Below are 18353 nucleotides of genomic sequence, written 5' to 3'. Positions count from 1 at the left end.
GAGTTTCTGAAGGGTGAACCGGGAGGCGTGGTTCTGAGGTTCTGAAGGGTGAACCGGGAGGCGTGGTTCTGAGGTTCTGAAGGGTGAACCGGGAGGCGTGGTTCTGAGGTTCTGAAGGGTGAACCGGGAGGCGTGGTTCTGAGGTTCTGTAGGGTGAAACCGGGAGGCTTGGTTCCGAGGTTCTGAAGGGTGAACCGGGAGGCGTGGTTGTGAGGTTCTGTAGGGTGAAACCGGGATTCGTGGTTCCGAGGTTCTGAAGGGTGAACCGGGAGGCTTGGTTCTGAGGTTCTGAAGGGTGAAACCGGGAGGCTTGGTTCTGAGGTTCTGTAGGGTGAACCGGGAGGCGTGGTTCTGAGGTTCTGTAGGGTGAAACCGGGATTCGTGGTTCTGAGTTTCTGTAGGGTGAACCGGGAGGTGTTGTTCTGAGGTTCTGTAGGGTGAAACCGGGATTCGTGGTTCCGAGGTTCTGAAGGGTGAAACCGGGATTCGTGGTTCCGAGGTTCTGTAGGGTGAAACCGGGATTCGTGGTTCCGAGGTTCTGAAGGGTGAAACCGGGAGGCTTGGTTCCGAGGTTCTGAAGGGTGAACCGGGAGGCTTGGTTCTGAGGTTCTGAAGGGTGAACCGGGAGGCGTGGTTCCGAGGTTCTGAAGGGTGAAACCGGGATTCGTGGTTCTGAGGTTCTGAAGGGTGAACCGGGAGGCTTGGTTCTGAGGTTCTGTAGGGTGAACCGGGAGGCGTGGTTCTGAGTTTCTGAAGGGTGAAACCGGGAGGCGTGGTTGTGAGTTTCTGAAGGGTGAAACCGGGAGGCGTGGTTCTGAGGTTCTGAAGGGTGAAACCGGGAGGCTTGGTTCCGAGGTTCTGTAGGGTGAAACCGGGAGGCTTGGTTCTGAGTTTCTGTAGGGTGAACCGGGATTCGTGGTTCTGAGTTTCTGTAGGGTGAAACCGGGAGGCGTGGTTCTGAGGTTCTGAAGGGTGAACCGGAAGGTGTGGTTCTGAGGTTCTGAAGGGTCAACCGGGAGGCGTGGTTCTGAGGTTCTGTAGGGTGAACCCGGGATTCGTGGTTCCGAGATTCTGAAGGGGATCTCTCCCCGTGGGGACCGTGGCCGCTCTCCCAGGTGGTCCGCGGCCTCTACCGGCGGGCGCTAGGCGAGTTCCAGGCTTCGGCCCGCCTCGCCGACGACGTGGTGGAGGAGCGGCGGCGGCGGCGGCGGCGGAGCGGCCGCGGGGCCGAGGAGGGACAGGAGGAGGACGAGGAGGTGGAGGACGAGGACGAGGAGGTGGAGCTGATGCTGGGAGAGGAGGCGGACGAGGCGGGGGGCGACTGCGGCCGAGCGGCGAGCGCCCACATGCGGATGGCGAGGTTCTGTGACGAGCGACTACGGTGGGAGGAGGAGCAAGGTGAGAGCCCCTCCCTCCATCCCCCCCCTCCCTCCCTCCCTCTCCTCCCTCCCTCCCTCCCTCCCTCTCCCTCCCTCCCTCCCTCCCTCCCTCCCTCCTCCCTCCCTCCCTCCCTCCCTCCCTCCCTCCCCCCCTCCCCCCCTCCCCTCCCCCTGCACGGATGAAACAAATCGCCCGACCGCTCTTCCGCCACCGTCAGCCGCTAGGCGCCGAGAGGCTTCGGCCGTTCGTCTTTAAATCGTCGTCACGGTTTCTGACATCTTTCTTTTGATGTCTCCCTCCTCCTCCCTCCCTCACCCTCCCTCCCTCCCTCCCTCCCCTCCCTCCTCCCCCTCCCTCCCTCCTCCCCCTCCCTCCCTCCCTCCCCTCCCTCCCTCCCCTCCCTCCTCCCCTCCCTCCTCCCCCTCCCTCCCTCCTCCCCCTCCCCCCTCCCTCCCTCCCTCCCCCTCCCTCCCTCCCTCCCTCCCCTCCCCTCCCTCCTCCCCTCCCTCCCTCCCTCCCTCACCTCCCTCCCCCTCCCTCCCCTCCCTCCTCCCCCTCCCTCCCTCCCTCCCTCACCTCCCCCCCCCTCCCCCCCCCTCCCTCCCCCCCCTCCCCTCCCCCCTCCTCCTTCCCTCCCTCACCTCCCTCCCCCCTCCTCCTCCTCCCTCCCTCCTCCTCCCCCTCCCTCCCCCCCTCCCTCCCCCCTCCTCCTTCCCTCCCTCACCTCCCTCCCCCCTCCTCCTCCTCCTCTCCCCCTCTCCCTCCCTCCCTCCCCTCCCTCCCCCCTCCCCCCCCTCCCCCCCCCCCTCCCCCCTCCCCCCCCCCTCCCTCCGCCACGCTTGGCCGGTCGAGCAGCCGGCGGCACCGCGGTCACCGGCGTCCCGGCGTGGGCGGTGCCGGCGGCCTGGGCTGTCCTGCGGGCCCTCCGCCTGGGCTCTCACGAGGCTCGGCTGCATTTCCCTCGCCTGCTGCAGCTCGTCGAGACGACCTCCACCTCCTCATCCTCATCCTCATCCACCGCCTCGTCGTCACCGCCGCCGTGGGAGGGGACACGGGACCGACCTCCGGGCACTCGTTGAGGAGCAGGTGAGGCGAGCTTGGGTCACCACGTGGTGGAGATGGGGGAGTCGTGGGAGGGGGGGGAGGAGGTGGAGGTGGCAGGGGAGATGTTGACCGCCTCGCCTGGTCTACAGGAGGTCTATGTGGAGTCTGCGTCTCTCTCTCATCATCATCATCATCACGGTGGCTAGGAGATGTTGACTACCTCGCCTGGTCTACAGGAGGTCTATGTGGAGTCTGCGTCTCTCTCTCATCATCATCATGGTGGCTATGAGATGTTGACTACCTCGCCTGGTGTACAGGAGGTCTATGTGGAGTCTGTGTCTCTCTCTCATCATCATCATCACGGTGGCTGTGAGATGTTGACTACCTCGCCTGGTACACAGGAGGTCTATGTGGAGTCTGTGTCTCTCATCATCATCACGGTGGCTATGAGATGTTGACTACCTCGCCTGGTCTACAGGAGGTCTATGTGGAGTCTGTGTCTCTCTCTCTCATCATCATCATCATCACGGTGGCTAGGAGATGTTGACCGCCTCGCCTGGTCTACAGGAGGTCTATGTGGAGTCTGTGTCTCTCTCTCATCATCATCACGGTGGCTAGGAGATGTTGACTACCTCGCCTGGTATACAGGAGGTCTATGTGGAGTCTGTGTCTCTCTCTCATCATCACGGTGGCTAGGAGATGTTGACTACCTCGCCTGGTCTACAGGAGGTCTATGTGGAGTCTGTGTCTCTCTCATCATCATCATCATCACGGTGGCTATGAGATGTTGACTACCTCGCCTGGTCTACAGGAGGTCTATGTGGAGTCTGTGTCTCTCTCATCATCACGGTGGCTAGGAGATGTTGACTACCTCGCCCGGTCTACAGGAGGTCTATGTGGAGTCTGTGTCTCTCTCTCATCATCATTCACGGTGGCTAGGAGATGTTGACTACCTCGCCTGGTATACAGGAGGACTATGTGGAGTCTGTGTCTCTCTCTCATCATCACGGTGGCTAGGAGATGTTGACTACCTCGCCTGGTCTACAGGAGGTCTATGTGGAGTCTGTGTCTCTCTCTCATCATCATCATCACGGTGGCTAGGAGATGTTGACTACCTCGCCTGGTATACAGGAGGTCTATGTGGAGTCTGTGTCTCTCATCATCAGCATCATCATCATCACGGTGGCTATGAGATGTTGACTACCTCGCCTGGTGCGCGGGAGGTCTATGTGGAGTCTGTGTCTCTCTCTCATCATCACGGTGGCTAGGAGATGTTGACTACCTCGCCTGGTCTACAGGAGGTCTATGTGGAGTCTGTGTCTCTCTCATCATCATCATCATCATCACGGTGGCTATGAGATGTTGACTACCTCGCCTGGTCTACAGGAGGTCTATGTGGAGTCTGTGTCTCTCTCATCATCACGGTGGCTAGGAGATGTTGACTACCTCGCCTGGTCTACAGGAGGTCTATGTGGAGTCTGTGTCTCTCTCTCATCATCATTCACGGTGGCTAGGAGATGTTGACTACCTCGCCAGGTCTACAGGAGGTCTATGTGGAGTCTGTGTCTCTCTCTCATCATCACGGTGGCTAGGAGATGTTGACTACCTCGCCTGGTCTACAGGAGGTCTATGTGGAGTCTGTGTCTCTCTCATCATCATCACAGTGGCTAGGAGATGTTGACTACCTCGCCTGGTCTACAGGAGGTCTATGTGGAGTCTGTGTCTCTCTCTCATCATCATCACGGTGGCTATGAGATGTTGACTACCTCGCCTGGTATGCAGGAGGTCGTGGGTTCAATCCTGACCCTGACGATGCCTGCTGCTGCTGCTGTAGATGTGGAGTCTGCGTCTCTCTCATCATCATCATCACGGTGGCTAGGAGATGTTGACTACCTCGCCTGGTCTACAGCAGGTCTATGTGGAGTCTGTGTCTCTCTCATCATCATCATCACGGTGGCTATGAGATGTTGACTACCTCGCCTGGTCTACAGGAGGTCTATGTGGAGTCTGTGTCTCTCATCATCGTCATCATCACGGTGGCTAGGAGATGTTGACTACCTCGCCTGGTCTACAGGAGGTCTATGTGGAGTCTGTGTCTCTCTCATCATCGTCATCATCACGGTGGCTAGGAGATGTTGACTACCTCGCCTGGTCTACAGGAGGTCTATGTGGAGTCTGTGTCTCTCTCATCATCATCATCATCACGGTGGCTAGGAGATGTTGACTACCTCGCCTGGTCTACAGGAGGTCTATGTGGAGTCTGTGTCTCTCTCATCATCATCATCATCACGGTGGCTATGAGATGTTGACTACCTCGCCTGGTATACAGGAGGTCTATGTGGAGTCTGCGTCTCTCTCTCATCATCATCATCATCATCACGGTGGCTATGAGATGTTGACTACCTCGCCTGGTATACAGGAGGTCTATGTGGAGTCTGTGTCTCTCATCATCGTCATCATCACGGTGGCTAGGAGATGTTGACTACCTCGCCTGGTCTACAGGAGGTCTATGTGGAGTCTGTGTCTCTCTCATCATCGTCATCATCACGGTGGCTAGGAGATGTTGACTACCTCGCCTGGTCTACAGGAGGTCTATGTGGAGTCTGTGTCTCTCTCATCATCATCATCATCACGGTGGCTAGGAGATGTTGACTACCTCGCCTGGTCTACAGGAGGTCTATGTGGAGTCTGTGTCTCTCTCATCATCATCATCATCACGGTGGCTATGAGATGTTGACTACCTCGCCTGGTATACAGGAGGTCTATGTGGAGTCTGCGTCTCTCTCTCATCATCATCATCATCATCACGGTGGCTATGAGATGTTGACTACCTCGCCTGGTCTACAGGAGGTCTATGTGGAGTCTGTGTCTCTCTCTCATCATCATCATCACGGTGGCTAGGAGATGTTGACTACCTCGCCTGGTCTACAGGAGGTCTATGTGGAGTCTGTGTCTCTCTCATCATCATCATCATCACGGTGGCTATGAGATGTTGACTACCTCGCCTGGTATACAGGAGGTCTATGTGGAGTCTGCGTCTCTCTCTCATCATCATCATCATCATCACGGTGGCTATGAGATGTTGACTACCTCGCCTGGTATACAGGAGGTCTATGTGGAGTCTGTGTCTCTCATCATCGTCATCATCACGGTGGCTAGGAGATGTTGACTACCTCGCCTGGTCTACAGGAGGTCTATGTGGAGTCTGTGTCTCTCTCATCATCGTCATCATCACGGTGGCTAGGAGATGTTGACTACCTCGCCTGGTCTACAGGAGGTCTATGTGGAGTCTGTGTCTCTCTCATCATCATCATCATCACGGTGGCTAGGAGATGTTGACTACCTCGCCTGGTCTACAGGAGGTCTATGTGGAGTCTGTGTCTCTCTCATCATCATCATCATCACGGTGGCTATGAGATGTTGACTACCTCGCCTGGTATACAGGAGGTCTATGTGGAGTCTGCGTCTCTCTCTCATCATCATCATCATCATCACGGTGGCTATGAGATGTTGACTACCTCGCCTGGTATACAGGAGGTCTATGTGGAGTCTGTGTCTCTCATCATCGTCATCATCACGGTGGCTAGGAGATGTTGACTACCTCGCCTGGTCTACAGGAGGTCTATGTGGAGTCTGTGTCTCTCTCATCATCATCATCATCACGGTGGCTAGGAGATGTTGACTACCTCGCCTGGTCTACAGGAGGTCTATGTGGAGTCTGTGTCTCTCTCATCATCATCATCATCACGGTGGCTAGGAGATGTTGACTACCTCGTCTGGTATATAGGAGGTCTATGTGGAGTCTGTCTCTCTCTCTCATCATGATCACGGTGTCTATGAGATGTTGACTACCTCGCCTGGTCTACAGGAGGTCTATGTGGAGTCTGTGTCTCTCTCTCATCATCACGGTGGCCAAGAGATGTTGACTACCTCGCCTGGTGTACAGGAGGTCTATGTGGAGTCTGCGTCTCTCATCATCATCACAGTGGCTAGGAGATGTTGACTACCTCGCCCGGTCTACAGGAGGTCTATGTGGAGTCTACGTCTCTCATCATCATCATCATCACGGTGGCTATGAGATGTTGACTACCTCGCCCGGTCTACAGGAGGTCTATGTGGAGTCTACGTCTCTCTCTCTCTCTCATCATCACGGTGGCTATGAGATGTTGACTACCTCGCCTGGTCTACAGGAGGTCTATTTGGAGTCTGTGTCTCTCATCATCATCATCACGGTGGCTATGAGATGTTGACTACCTCGCCTGGTCTAAAGGAGGTCTATGTGGAGTCGGAGTCTCTCTCTCATCATCATCATCACGGTGGCTAGGAGATGTTGACTACCTCGCCTGGTCTACAGGAGGTCTATGTGGAGTCTGTGTCTCTCTCTCATCATCATCATCATCATCACGGTGGCTAGGAGATGTTGACTACCTCGCCTGGTCTACAGGAGGTCTATGTGGAGTCTGTGTCTCTCTCTCATCATCATCATCATCATCACGGTGGCTATGAGATGTTGACTACCTCGCCTGGTCTACAGGAGGTCTATGTGGAGTCTGTGTCTCTCTCTCATCATCATCATCATCATCACGGTGCTATGAGATGTTGACTACCTCGCCTGGTCTACAGGAGGTCGTGGGTTCCATCCCGACCCTGAGGATGCCTGCTGCTGCTGCTGGGGGGGGAGGGGGGGGGTTGGAGAAGGAGGTGGAGGAGGTGGATGAGGAGGAGGTGGATGAGAAGGAGGAGGAGGTGGATGAGGGAGGGGGATGAGAGAAGGGGGCGGGAGGAGGTGGATGAGGAGGAGGTGGATGAGGAGGAGGAGGAGGTGGATGAGGAGGAGGTGGATGAGGAGGAGGTGGATGAGGAGGAGGTGGATGAGGATGAGGTGGATGAGGATGAGGTGGATGAGGAGGAGGTGGATGAGGAGGAGGTGGATGAGGAGGAGGTGGATAGGAGGAGGAGGAGGAGGTGGATGAGGATGAGGTGGATGAGGATGAGGTGGATGAGGATGAGGTGGATGAGGAGGAGGTGGATGAGGAGGAGGTGGGGGAGGGAGGAGGTGGATGAGGGGAGGAGGTGGATGAGGAGGAGGTGGATGAGGAGGAGGTGGATGAGGAGGAGGTGGAGGAGGGAGGAGGTGGATGAGGGAGGAGGTGGATGAGGAGGAGGTGGATGAGGAGGAGGGGATGAGGAGGAGGTGGAGGAGGGAGGAGGTGGATGAGGAGGAGGTGGATGAGGAGGAGGAGGTGGATGAGGACGAGGTGGATGAGGACGAGGTGGATGAGGAGGAGGTGGATGAGGAGGAGGTGGATGAGGAGGAGGTGGATGAGGAGGAGGTGGGAGGGAGGGGATGAGGAGGAGGGATGGGAGGGGGGAGGAGGTGGATGAGGAGGAGGTGGATGAGGAGGAGGTGGATGAGGAGGAGGAGGATGAGGAGGAGGTGGATGAGGAGGAGGTGGATGAGGAGGAGGGAGGAGGTGGATGAGGAGGGAGGTGGATGAGGAGGAGGAGGATGAGGAGGAGGTGGATGAGGAGGAGGTGGATGAGGAGGAGGTGGATGAGGGGAGGAGGTGGATGAGGAGGAGGTGGATGAGGAGAAGGTGGATGAGGAGGAGGTGGATGAGGAGGAGGTGGATGAGGAGGAGGTGGATGAGGAGGAGGAGGTGGATGAGGAGGAGGTGGATGAGGAGGAGGTGGATGAGGAGGAGGTGGATGAGCAGGAGGAGGTGGATGAGGAGGAGGTGGATGAGGAGGAGGTGGAGGTGGATGAAGAGGAGGTGGATGAGCAGGAGGTGGATGAGAAGGAGGAGGAGGAGGGAGATGAGAGAAGGGGGCGGGAGAGGAGGAGGAGGAGGCGGAGGACGAGGACGAGGAGGAGGAGGAGGAGGAGGTGATGTTAGCTGCCCGCCCTCCCCGCACCCCCACATTCACTCCCCGCGACTGCCGCCCCCGCCCCGCTGCCCCGTAGCTGCCCCGCGTGCCGTGCTGGGCCCTGCTGGGCTGGCTGGGCCACATGCTGGCGCTGCTGGACAAGCCGGAGGCTTCGTGTGTGCAGGGAGTGCTCATGAACCTGGCCCGCCACTACCCCCGCGCACTGCCCTACGCCCTGCGCATCAGCTCCGAGGCCTACTCCTTCCCCGCCACGGAGAGCGGACGCAGGGATCGCGAGTTCGTAGAGAGGTGTGAGGGGAGGAGGGTGGTGACGGTGGTGGTGGTGGTGAGGGTGGTGGTGGCGGTGGTGGTGGTGGTGGTGGCGGTGGCGGTGGTGGTGGTGGTGGAGGTGGTGGTGGGGGTTGTGGTGGTGGTGGAGGTGGTGGTGGTGGTGGTGGGGGTTGTGGTGGTGGTGGAGGTGGTGGTGGTGGGGATGGTGGAGGTGGTGGTGGTGCACTACTATACACTATACACTACTATACACTACACTACACACTACACTACTATACACTACACTATACACTACACTATACACTACACTACTATACACTACACTACACACTACACTACTATACACTACTATACACTACACTACTATACACTACACTACTATACACTACACTATACACTACACTACTATACACTACACTACTATACACTACACTACTATACACTACTATACACTATACACTACTATACACTACACTACACACTACACTACTATACACTACACTATACACTACACTATACACTACACTACTATACACTACACTACACACTACACTACTATACACTACTATACACTACACTACTATACACTACTATACACTACACTACTATACACTACACTATACACTACACTACTATACACTACACTACTATACACTACACTACTATACACTACTATACACTACACTACTATACACTACACTATACACTACACTACTATACACTACACACTACTATATACTACTATACACTACACTACTATACACTACTATACACTACACTACTATACACTACACTACACACTACACTACACACTACACTACTATACACTACACTATACACTACACTATACACTACACTACACACTACACTACTATACACTACACTATACACTACTATACACTATTATACACTACACTATACACTACTATACACTACACACTACACTACTATACACTACACTATACACTACTATACACTACACACTACACTACACTACTATACACTACACTACTATACACTACACTACTGTACACTACACTACTATACACTACACTACTACACTACACTATATACTACACTACTATATACACTATACTACTATATACTACACTACTATACACTATGCTACTATACACTACACTACTATACACTACACTACTATACACTACACTACTATACACTACACTCTACACTACACTACATACAGTACATAGACTCAGAGATATCCATAGACTACTCACACAGTAGAGACCCACAGACTACTCACACAGTAGAGACCCACAGACTACTCACAAAGTAGAGACCCACAGACTACTCACACAGTAGAGACCCACAGACTACTCACACAGTAGAGACCCACAGACTACTCACAAAGTAGAGACCCACAGACTACTCACACAGTAGAGACCCACAGACTACTCACACAGTAGAGACCCACAGACTACTCACACAGTAGAGACCCAGAGACTACTCACCCAGTAGAGACCCACAGACTACTCACACAGTAGAGACCCACAGACTACTCACACAGTAGAGACCCACAGACTACTCACACAGTAGAGACCCATAGACTACTCACACAGTAGAGACCCATAGACTACTCACACAGTAGAGACCCACAGACTACTCACACAGTAGAGACCCACAGACTACTCACACAGAGACCCACAGACTACTCACACAGTAGAGACCCATAGACTACTCACACAGTAGAGACCCACAGACTACTCACACAGTAGAGACCCACAGACTACTCACACAGTAGAGACCCACAGACTACTCACACAGTAGAGACCCACAGACTACTCACACAGTAGAGACCCACAGACTACTCACACAGTAGAGACCCACAGACTACTCACACAGTAGAGACCCACAGACTACTCACACAGTAGAGACCCTCAGACTACTCACACAGTAGAGACCCACAGACTAGTCACACAGTAGAGACCCACAGACTACTCACACAGAGACCCACAGACTACTCACACAGTAGAGACCCATAGACTACTTACACAGTAGAGACCCATAGACTACTCACACAGTAGAGACCCACAGACTACTCACACAGTAGAGACCCACAGACTACTCACACAGTAGAGACCCACAGACTACTCACACAGTAGAGACCCATAGACTACTCACACAGTAGAGACCCACAGACTACTCACCCAGTAGAGACCCATAGACTACTCACACAGTAGAGACCCATAGACTACTCACACAGTAGAGACCCACAGACTACTCACACAGTAGAGACCCACAGACTACTCACACAGAGACCCACAGACTACTCACACAGTAGAGACCCACAGACTACTCACACAGTAGAGACCCACAGACTACTCACACAGTAGAGACCCACAGACTACTCTCACAGTAGAGACCCACAGACTACTCACACAGTAGAGACCCATAGACTACTCACACAGTAGAGACCCATAGACTACTCACACAGTAGAGACCCACAGACTACTCACACAGTAGAGACCCACAGACTACTCACCCAGTAGAGACCCATAGACTACTCACACAGTAGAGACCCACAGACTACTCACACAGTAGAGACCCATAGACTACTCACACAGTAGAGACCCATAGACTACTCACACAGTAGAGACCCATAGACTACTCACACAGTAGAGACCCACAGACTACTCACACAGTAGAGACCCACAGACTACTCACACAGTAGAGACCCACAGACTACTCACACAGTAGAGACCCACAGACTACTCACACAGTAGAGACCCACAGACTACTCACACAGTAGAGACCCACAGACTACTCACACAGTAGAGACCCACAGACTACTCACACAGTAGAGACCCACAGACTACTCACACAGTAGAGACCCACAGACTACTCACACAGTAGAGACCCACAGACTAGTCACACAGTAGAGACCCACAGACTACTCACACAGTAGAGACCCACAGACTACTCACACAGTAGAGACCCATAGACTACTCACACAGTAGAGACCCACAGACTACTCACACAGTAGAGACCCACAGACTACTCACACAGTAGAGACCCATAGACTACTCACACAGTAGAGACCCATAGACTACTCACACAGTAGAGACCCACAGACTACTCACACAGTAGAGACCCATAGACTACTCACACAGTAGAGACCCATAGACTACTCACACAGTAGAGACCCACAGACTACTCACACAGTAGAGACCCACAGACTACTCACACAGAGACCCACAGACTACTCACACAGTAGAGACCCACAGACTACTCACACAGTAGAGACCCACAGACTACTCACACAGTAGAGACCCACAGACTACTCTCACAGTAGAGACCCACAGACTACTCACACAGTAGAGACCCATAGACTACTCACACAGTAGAGACCCATAGACTACTCACACAGTAGAGACCCACAGACTACTCACACAGTAGAGACCCACAGACTACTCACCCAGTAGAGACCCATAGACTACTCACACAGTAGAGACCCACAGACTACTCACACAGTAGAGACCCATAGACTACTCACACAGTAGAGACCCATAGACTACTCACACAGTAGAGACCCATAGACTACTCACACAGTAGAGACCCACAGACTACTCACACAGTAGAGACCCACAGACTACTCACACAGTAGAGACCCACAGACTACTCACACAGTAGAGACCCACAGACTACTCACACAGTAGAGACCCACAGACTACTCACACAGTAGAGACCCACAGACTACTCACACAGTAGAGACCCACAGACTACTCACACAGTAGAGACCCACAGACTACTCACACAGTAGAGACCCACAGACTACTCACACAGTAGAGACCCACAGACTAGTCACACAGTAGAGACCCACAGACTACTCACACATTAGAGACCCACAGACTACTCACAGTAGAGACCCACAGACTACTCACACAGTAGAGACCCACAGACTACTCACACAGTAGAGACCCACAGACTACTCACACAGTAGAGACCCACAGACTACTCACACAGTAGAGACCCATAGACTACTCACACAGAGACCCACAGACTACTCACACAGTAGAGACCCACAGACTACTCACACAGTAGAGACCCACAGACTACTCACACAGTAGAGACCCACAGACTACTCACACAGTAGAGACCCACAGACTACTCACACAGTAGAGACCCACAGACTACTCACACAGAGACCCACAGACTACTCACACAGTAGAGACCCATAGACTACTCACACAGTAGAGACCCACAGACTACTCACACAGTAGAGACCCACAGACTACTCACACAGTAGAGACCCACAGACTACTCACACAGTAGAGACCCACAGACTACTCACACAGTAGAGACCCACAGACTACTCACACAGTAGAGACCCACAGACTACTCACACAGTAGAGACCCACAGACTACTCACACAGTAGAGACCCATAGACTACTCACACAGAGACCCACAGACTACTCACACAGAGACCCACAGACTACTCACACAGTAGAGACCCACAGACTACTCACACAGTAGAGACCCACAGACTACTCACACAGTAGAGACCCACAGACTACTCACACAGTAGAGACCCACAGACTACTCACCCAGTAGAGACCCATAGACTACTCACACAGTAGAGACCCACAGACTACTCACACAGTAGAGACCCACAGACTACTCGCACAGTAGAGACCCACAGACTACTCACACAGTAGAGACCCACAGACTACTCACACAGTAGAGACCCACAGACTACTCACACAGTAGAGACCCACAGACTACTCACACAGTAGAGACCCACAGACTACTCACACAGTAGAGACCCACAGACTACTCGCACAGTAGAGACCCACAGACTACTCACACAGTAGAGACCCACAGACCACTCACACAGTAGAGACCCACAGACTACTCACACAGTAGAGACCCACAGACTACTCACACAGTAGAGACCCACAGACTACTCACACAGTAGAGACCCACAGACTACTCACACAGTAGAGACCCACAGACTACTCACACAATAGAGACCCACAGACTACTCACACAGTAGAGACCCACAGACTACTCACACAGTAGAGACCCACAGACTACTCACACAGTAGAGACCCATAGACTACTCACACAGTAGAGACCCACAGACTACTCACACAGTAGAGACCCACAGACTACTCACAGAGACCCATATACTACTCACACAGTAGAGACCCACAGACTACTCACACAGTAGAGACCCACAGACTACTCACACAGTAGAGACCCACAGACTACTCACACAGTAGAGACCCACAGACTACTCACACAGTAGAGACCCACATACTACTCACACAGTAGAGACCCACAGACTACTCACACAGTAGAGACCCACAGACTACTCACACAGTAGAGACCCACAGACTACTCACACAGTAGAGACCCACAGACTACTCACACAGTAGAGACCCACAGACTACTCACACAGTAGAGACCCACAGACTACTCACACAGTAGAGACCCACAGACTACTCACACAGTAGAGACCCACAGACTACTCACACAGTAGAGACCCACAGACTACTCACACAGTAGAGACCCACAGACTACTCACACAGTAGAGACCCACAGACTACTCACACAGTAGAGACCCACAGACTACTCACACAGTAGAGACCCACAGACTACTCACACAGTAGAGACCCACAGACTACTCACACAGTAGAGACCCACAGACTACTCACACAGTAGAGACCCACAGACTACTCACACAGTAGAGACCCACAGACTACTCACACAGTAGAGACCCACAGACTACTCACACAGTAGAGACCCACAGACTACTCACACAGTAGACACCCACAGACTACTCACACAGTAGAGACCCACAGACTACTCACACAGTAGAGACCCACAGACTACTCACACAGTAGAGACCCACAGACTACTTACACAGTAGAGACCCACAGACTACTCACACAGTAGAGACCCACAGACTACTCACACAGTAGAGACCCACAGACTACTCACACAGTAGAGACCCACAGACTACTCACACAGTAGAGACCCACAGACTACTCACACAGTAGAGACCCACAGACTACTCACACAGTAGAGACCCACAGACTACTCACACACAGTAGAGACCCATAGGCGCTGCCTCTACCTTGGGGGTGCCTGTGCTCTACAGGCTCAAGCGGATGCTGGATGATGGAGGGTTGGTGGACAGCTTCATCCGTGCCCTGGAGCAGCTGACCAACCCCGACCTGCTGGTCAAGGTTCGTGCGTGGCCGCCGTGGTCGCCGCGGTTACCGCCGTTACCATCACCGTGCGGTGATGGACTGGGCGAGCCGCGCGGTTGCCGTGCGGCCCGTTGCCGTGCCAACTGTTGCCTTGTGGACAGTTACCGTGCTAACAGTTGCCGTGCTAACAGTTGCCGTGCCAACTGTTGCCTTGTGGACAGTTACCGTGCTAACAGTTGCCGTGCTAACAGTTGCCGTGCTAACTGTTGCCATGCTAACTGTTGCCATGCGGCCCGTTGCCGTGCTAACAGTTGCCGTGCTGACTGTTGCCGTGCTGACTGTTGCCGTGCTAACTGTTGCCTTGCTGACTGTTGCCGTGCCAACTGTTGCCATGCGGCCCGTTGCCGTGCTAACAGTTGCCGTGCTGACTGTTGCCGTGCCGACTGTTGCCGTGCTAACTGTTGCCGTGCTAACTGTTGCCGTGCGGCCTGTTGCCGTGCCGACTGTTGCCGTGCTGACCGTTGCCGTGCTTACTGTTGCCCTGCCGACTGTTGCCGTGCTAACTGTTGCCGTGCCGACTGTTGCCGTGCTAACTGTTGCCGTGCTAACTGTTGCCGTGCGGACTGTTGCCGTGCTAACTGTTGCCGTGCTAACTGTTACCGTGCGGACTGTTGCCGTGCTGACTGTTGCCGTGCCAACAGTTGCCGTGCGGACTGTTGCCATGCTGACTGTTGCCGTGCCGACTGTTGCCGTGCTAACTGTTGTCGTGCTAACTGTTGCCGTGCTAACCGTTGCCGTGCTAACCGTTGCCGTGCTAACTGTTACCGTGCGGACTGTTGCCGTGCTGACTGTTGCCGTGCCAACAGTTGCCGTGCGGACTGTTGCCATGCTGACTGTTGCCGTGCCGACTGTTGCCGTGCGGACTGTTGCCGTGCTAACTGTTGCCGTGCCGCCGGTTGCCGTGGGGCGGTTAGCAGGACCGCCCTAGCCGTGGTTGCCGTGGTTGCCGTGGTTGCCGTGGTTGCCGTGGTTGCTGTGGTTGCCGTGGTTACCGTGGTTGCCGTGGTTACCGGCGCGTGCAGGACTGGGCTGGAGAGGTGCGGCCGCTGCTGGTCCACAGCCCCCGCGATGAGCCGGCGATTCGCGAGGCCCTGGGGCGCCTGCGGAGTTCGCTGTGCGACGTGCGGGCACCCGGCACCGGGGCCTTCCGCAGGAGGGTGGCGCGGGTACCGCTCACCACCCACCCACACACACAGCCAGCCACACAGCCAGCCAGTCAGCCCACACACACACAGCCAGCCAGCCCACACACACACACACAGCCAGCTCACACACACAGCCAGCCAGCCAGCCCACACAGCCTCTCTCCTTCTCCTCTCCTTCCTCCCTCCATCTCTCTCCACCATCTCTCTCCCCCCATCTCCATCTCTCTCCATCTCTCTCCCCCCATCTCTCTCCATCTCTCTCCATCTCTCTCCCCCCATCTCTCTCCATCTCTCTCCATCTCTCTCCCCCCATCTCTCTCCATCTCTCTCCATCTCTCTCCCCCATCTCTCTCCATCTCTCTCCATCTCTTTCCCCATTTCTCTCCATCTCTCCCCCCCATCTCTCTCCATCTCTCCCCATCTCTCTCCCATCTCTCCCCATCTCTCTCCCATCTCTCCCCATCTCTCTCCCATCTCTCCCCATCTCTCCCCATCTCTCTCCATCTCTCTCCATCTCTCTCCATCTCTCCCCATCTCTCTCCATCTCTCTCCCCATCTCTCTCCATCTCTCTCCATCTCTCTCCATCTCTCTCCCCATCTCTCTCCCCATCTCTCTCCATCTCTCTCCATCTCTCTCCATCTCTCCCCCCCATCTCTCTCCATCTCTCTCCATCTCTCTCCATCTCTCCCCATCTCTCTCCATCTCTCTCCATCTCTCTCCATCTCTCTCCATCTCTCTCCATCTCTCACCATCTCTCTCCATCATCTCCCCCCCCCCATCTCTCTCCATCTCTCTCCACCATCTCTCTCCATCATCTCTCCAATCTCTCTCCATCTCTCTCCATCATCTCTCCATCATCTCTCCCCCCCCATCTCTCTCCATCTCTCCCCCCACATCCCCCCCGCCCCCCACATCTCCGCAGCTGGTGGACGAGCAGCTGACGCGGGTGTTTGGAGGCTCCGGCGAGCGCCTGGTCTCGCTGAGTCCGCGCGAGTTTGACCGTGTCACGGTGCAGCTGGTGCGCCTCGTTCACGACGCGCAGGGCCACGAGCCCGGCACACTCAGAGACTACTCTGGCTGGCTGGCCCGGTTCGGGGCTACGCGCAGACACGGGGACGGAGATCAGCAGCAGCAGCAGCTCGAGATACCAGGTAGGGTGGTGGTGGTGGTGGGGGTGGTGGTGGGGGTTGTGGTGGTGGTGGGGGTGGTGGTTGTGGTGGTGGTGGTGGTGGTTGTGGTGGTGGTGGTGGTGGGGGTGGTGGTGATGGTGGGGGTTGTGGTGGAGGTGGTGGTGGTGGTGATGGTTGAGGTGGTGGTGGTGGTGGAGGTGGTGGTGGGGGTGGTGGTGGAGGTGGTGGTGGTGGTTGTGGTGGAGGTGGTTGTGGTGGTGGTGGTGGTTGAGGTGGTGGTGGAGGTGGAGGTGGTGGTGGTGGTGGGGGTGTTGATGGTTGAGGTGGTGGGAGTGGTGGTAGTGGTGGTGGTGGTGGTGGTTGAGGTGGTGGTGGTGGTGATGGTGGTTGTGGGGGTGGTGGTGGGGGTGGTGGTGGTGGGGGTGGGGGTGATGGTGGAGGTGGTGGTGGTGGTTGTGGTGGTGGTGGTTGTGGTGGTGGTTGTGGTGGTGGTTGTGGTGGTGGTGGTTGTGGTGGTGGGGGTGGTGATGGTTGAGGTGGTGGTGTTGGTGGTGGTTGTGGTGGTGATGGTAGTGATGGTGGTGGTGATGGTGGTGGTTGAGGTGGTGGTGGTGATGGTGGAGGTGGTGGTGGAGGTGGTGGTGGTGTTTGAGGTGGTGGTGGTGGTAGTTGTGGTGGTGGGGGTGGTGATGGTTGAGGTGGTGGTGTTGGTGGTGGTTGTGGTGGTGATGGTTGTGGTGGTGATGGTGGTTGTGGTGGTGGTGGTGGTAGTGATGGTGGTGGTGGTGATGGTGGTGGTAATGGTGGAGGTGGATCATTATCACCACCACCACCGTTGATGGCGACGCTGACCGCCGCTGCCGCCCAGGTCAGTACACGGGGACACAGAGGCCACTACCGGAGTACCACGCCATGGTCGCCGGGTTCGACGATCGGGTGAGAAGACGACGTCACCATCACCACAACCACCACAACCACCACCACTACCACTACCACCACTACCACCACTACCACCACAACCACCACTACCACCACAACCACCACTACCACCACAACCACCACCACTACCACCACCACAACCACCACTACCACCACAACCACCACCACAACCACCACCACCACTACCACCACCACTACCACCACCACTACCACCACTACTAACCACCACCACTACCACCACTACCACCACCACTACCACCACTACCACCACCACTACCACCACTACCACCACTACCACCACAACCACCACTACCA

General features: G+C 55.0%; 1 protein-coding gene and 1 long non-coding RNA gene across 2 annotated transcripts in view; one reads left to right on the top strand and one right to left on the bottom strand.

The window, feature by feature from the left end:
* Positions 1–4448, bottom strand: part of LOC142908072 (uncharacterized) — a 151811-nt gene extending 147363 nt beyond the window's left edge. The window contains exons 1-2 of the long non-coding RNA XR_012931575.1: positions 4400–4448; positions 4031–4190 (exon numbers count right to left, since the gene is read on the bottom strand). This is a non-coding gene — a long non-coding RNA (uncharacterized LOC142908072). The remainder of the gene's footprint in view (positions 1–4030; positions 4191–4399) is intronic.
* Positions 1–8527, top strand: part of LOC116937435 (DNA-dependent protein kinase catalytic subunit-like) — a 69801-nt gene extending 61274 nt beyond the window's left edge. The window contains exons 16-18 of the mRNA XM_076058241.1: positions 1116–1398; positions 2236–2466; positions 8390–8527. Of these exons, the coding sequence (XP_075914356.1) occupies positions 1116–1398; positions 2236–2459 (507 nt within the window). The 3' untranslated portion in view covers positions 2460–2466; positions 8390–8527. The remainder of the gene's footprint in view (positions 1–1115; positions 1399–2235; positions 2467–8389) is intronic.
* The last annotated feature ends 9826 nt before the right edge of the window (positions 8528–18353 follow it).

The sequence above is a fragment of the Petromyzon marinus genome, assembly GCF_048934315.1.
Source record: "Petromyzon marinus isolate PM22_M1 ecotype Great Lakes invasive population chromosome 69 unlocalized genomic scaffold, UKy_Petmar_22M1.pri1.0 chr69_unloc.1, whole genome shotgun sequence".
In the NCBI taxonomy this organism is placed as follows: Eukaryota; Metazoa; Chordata; class Hyperoartia; order Petromyzontiformes; family Petromyzontidae; genus Petromyzon; species Petromyzon marinus.
This window is presented reverse-complemented; position numbering and strand designations above follow the sequence as displayed.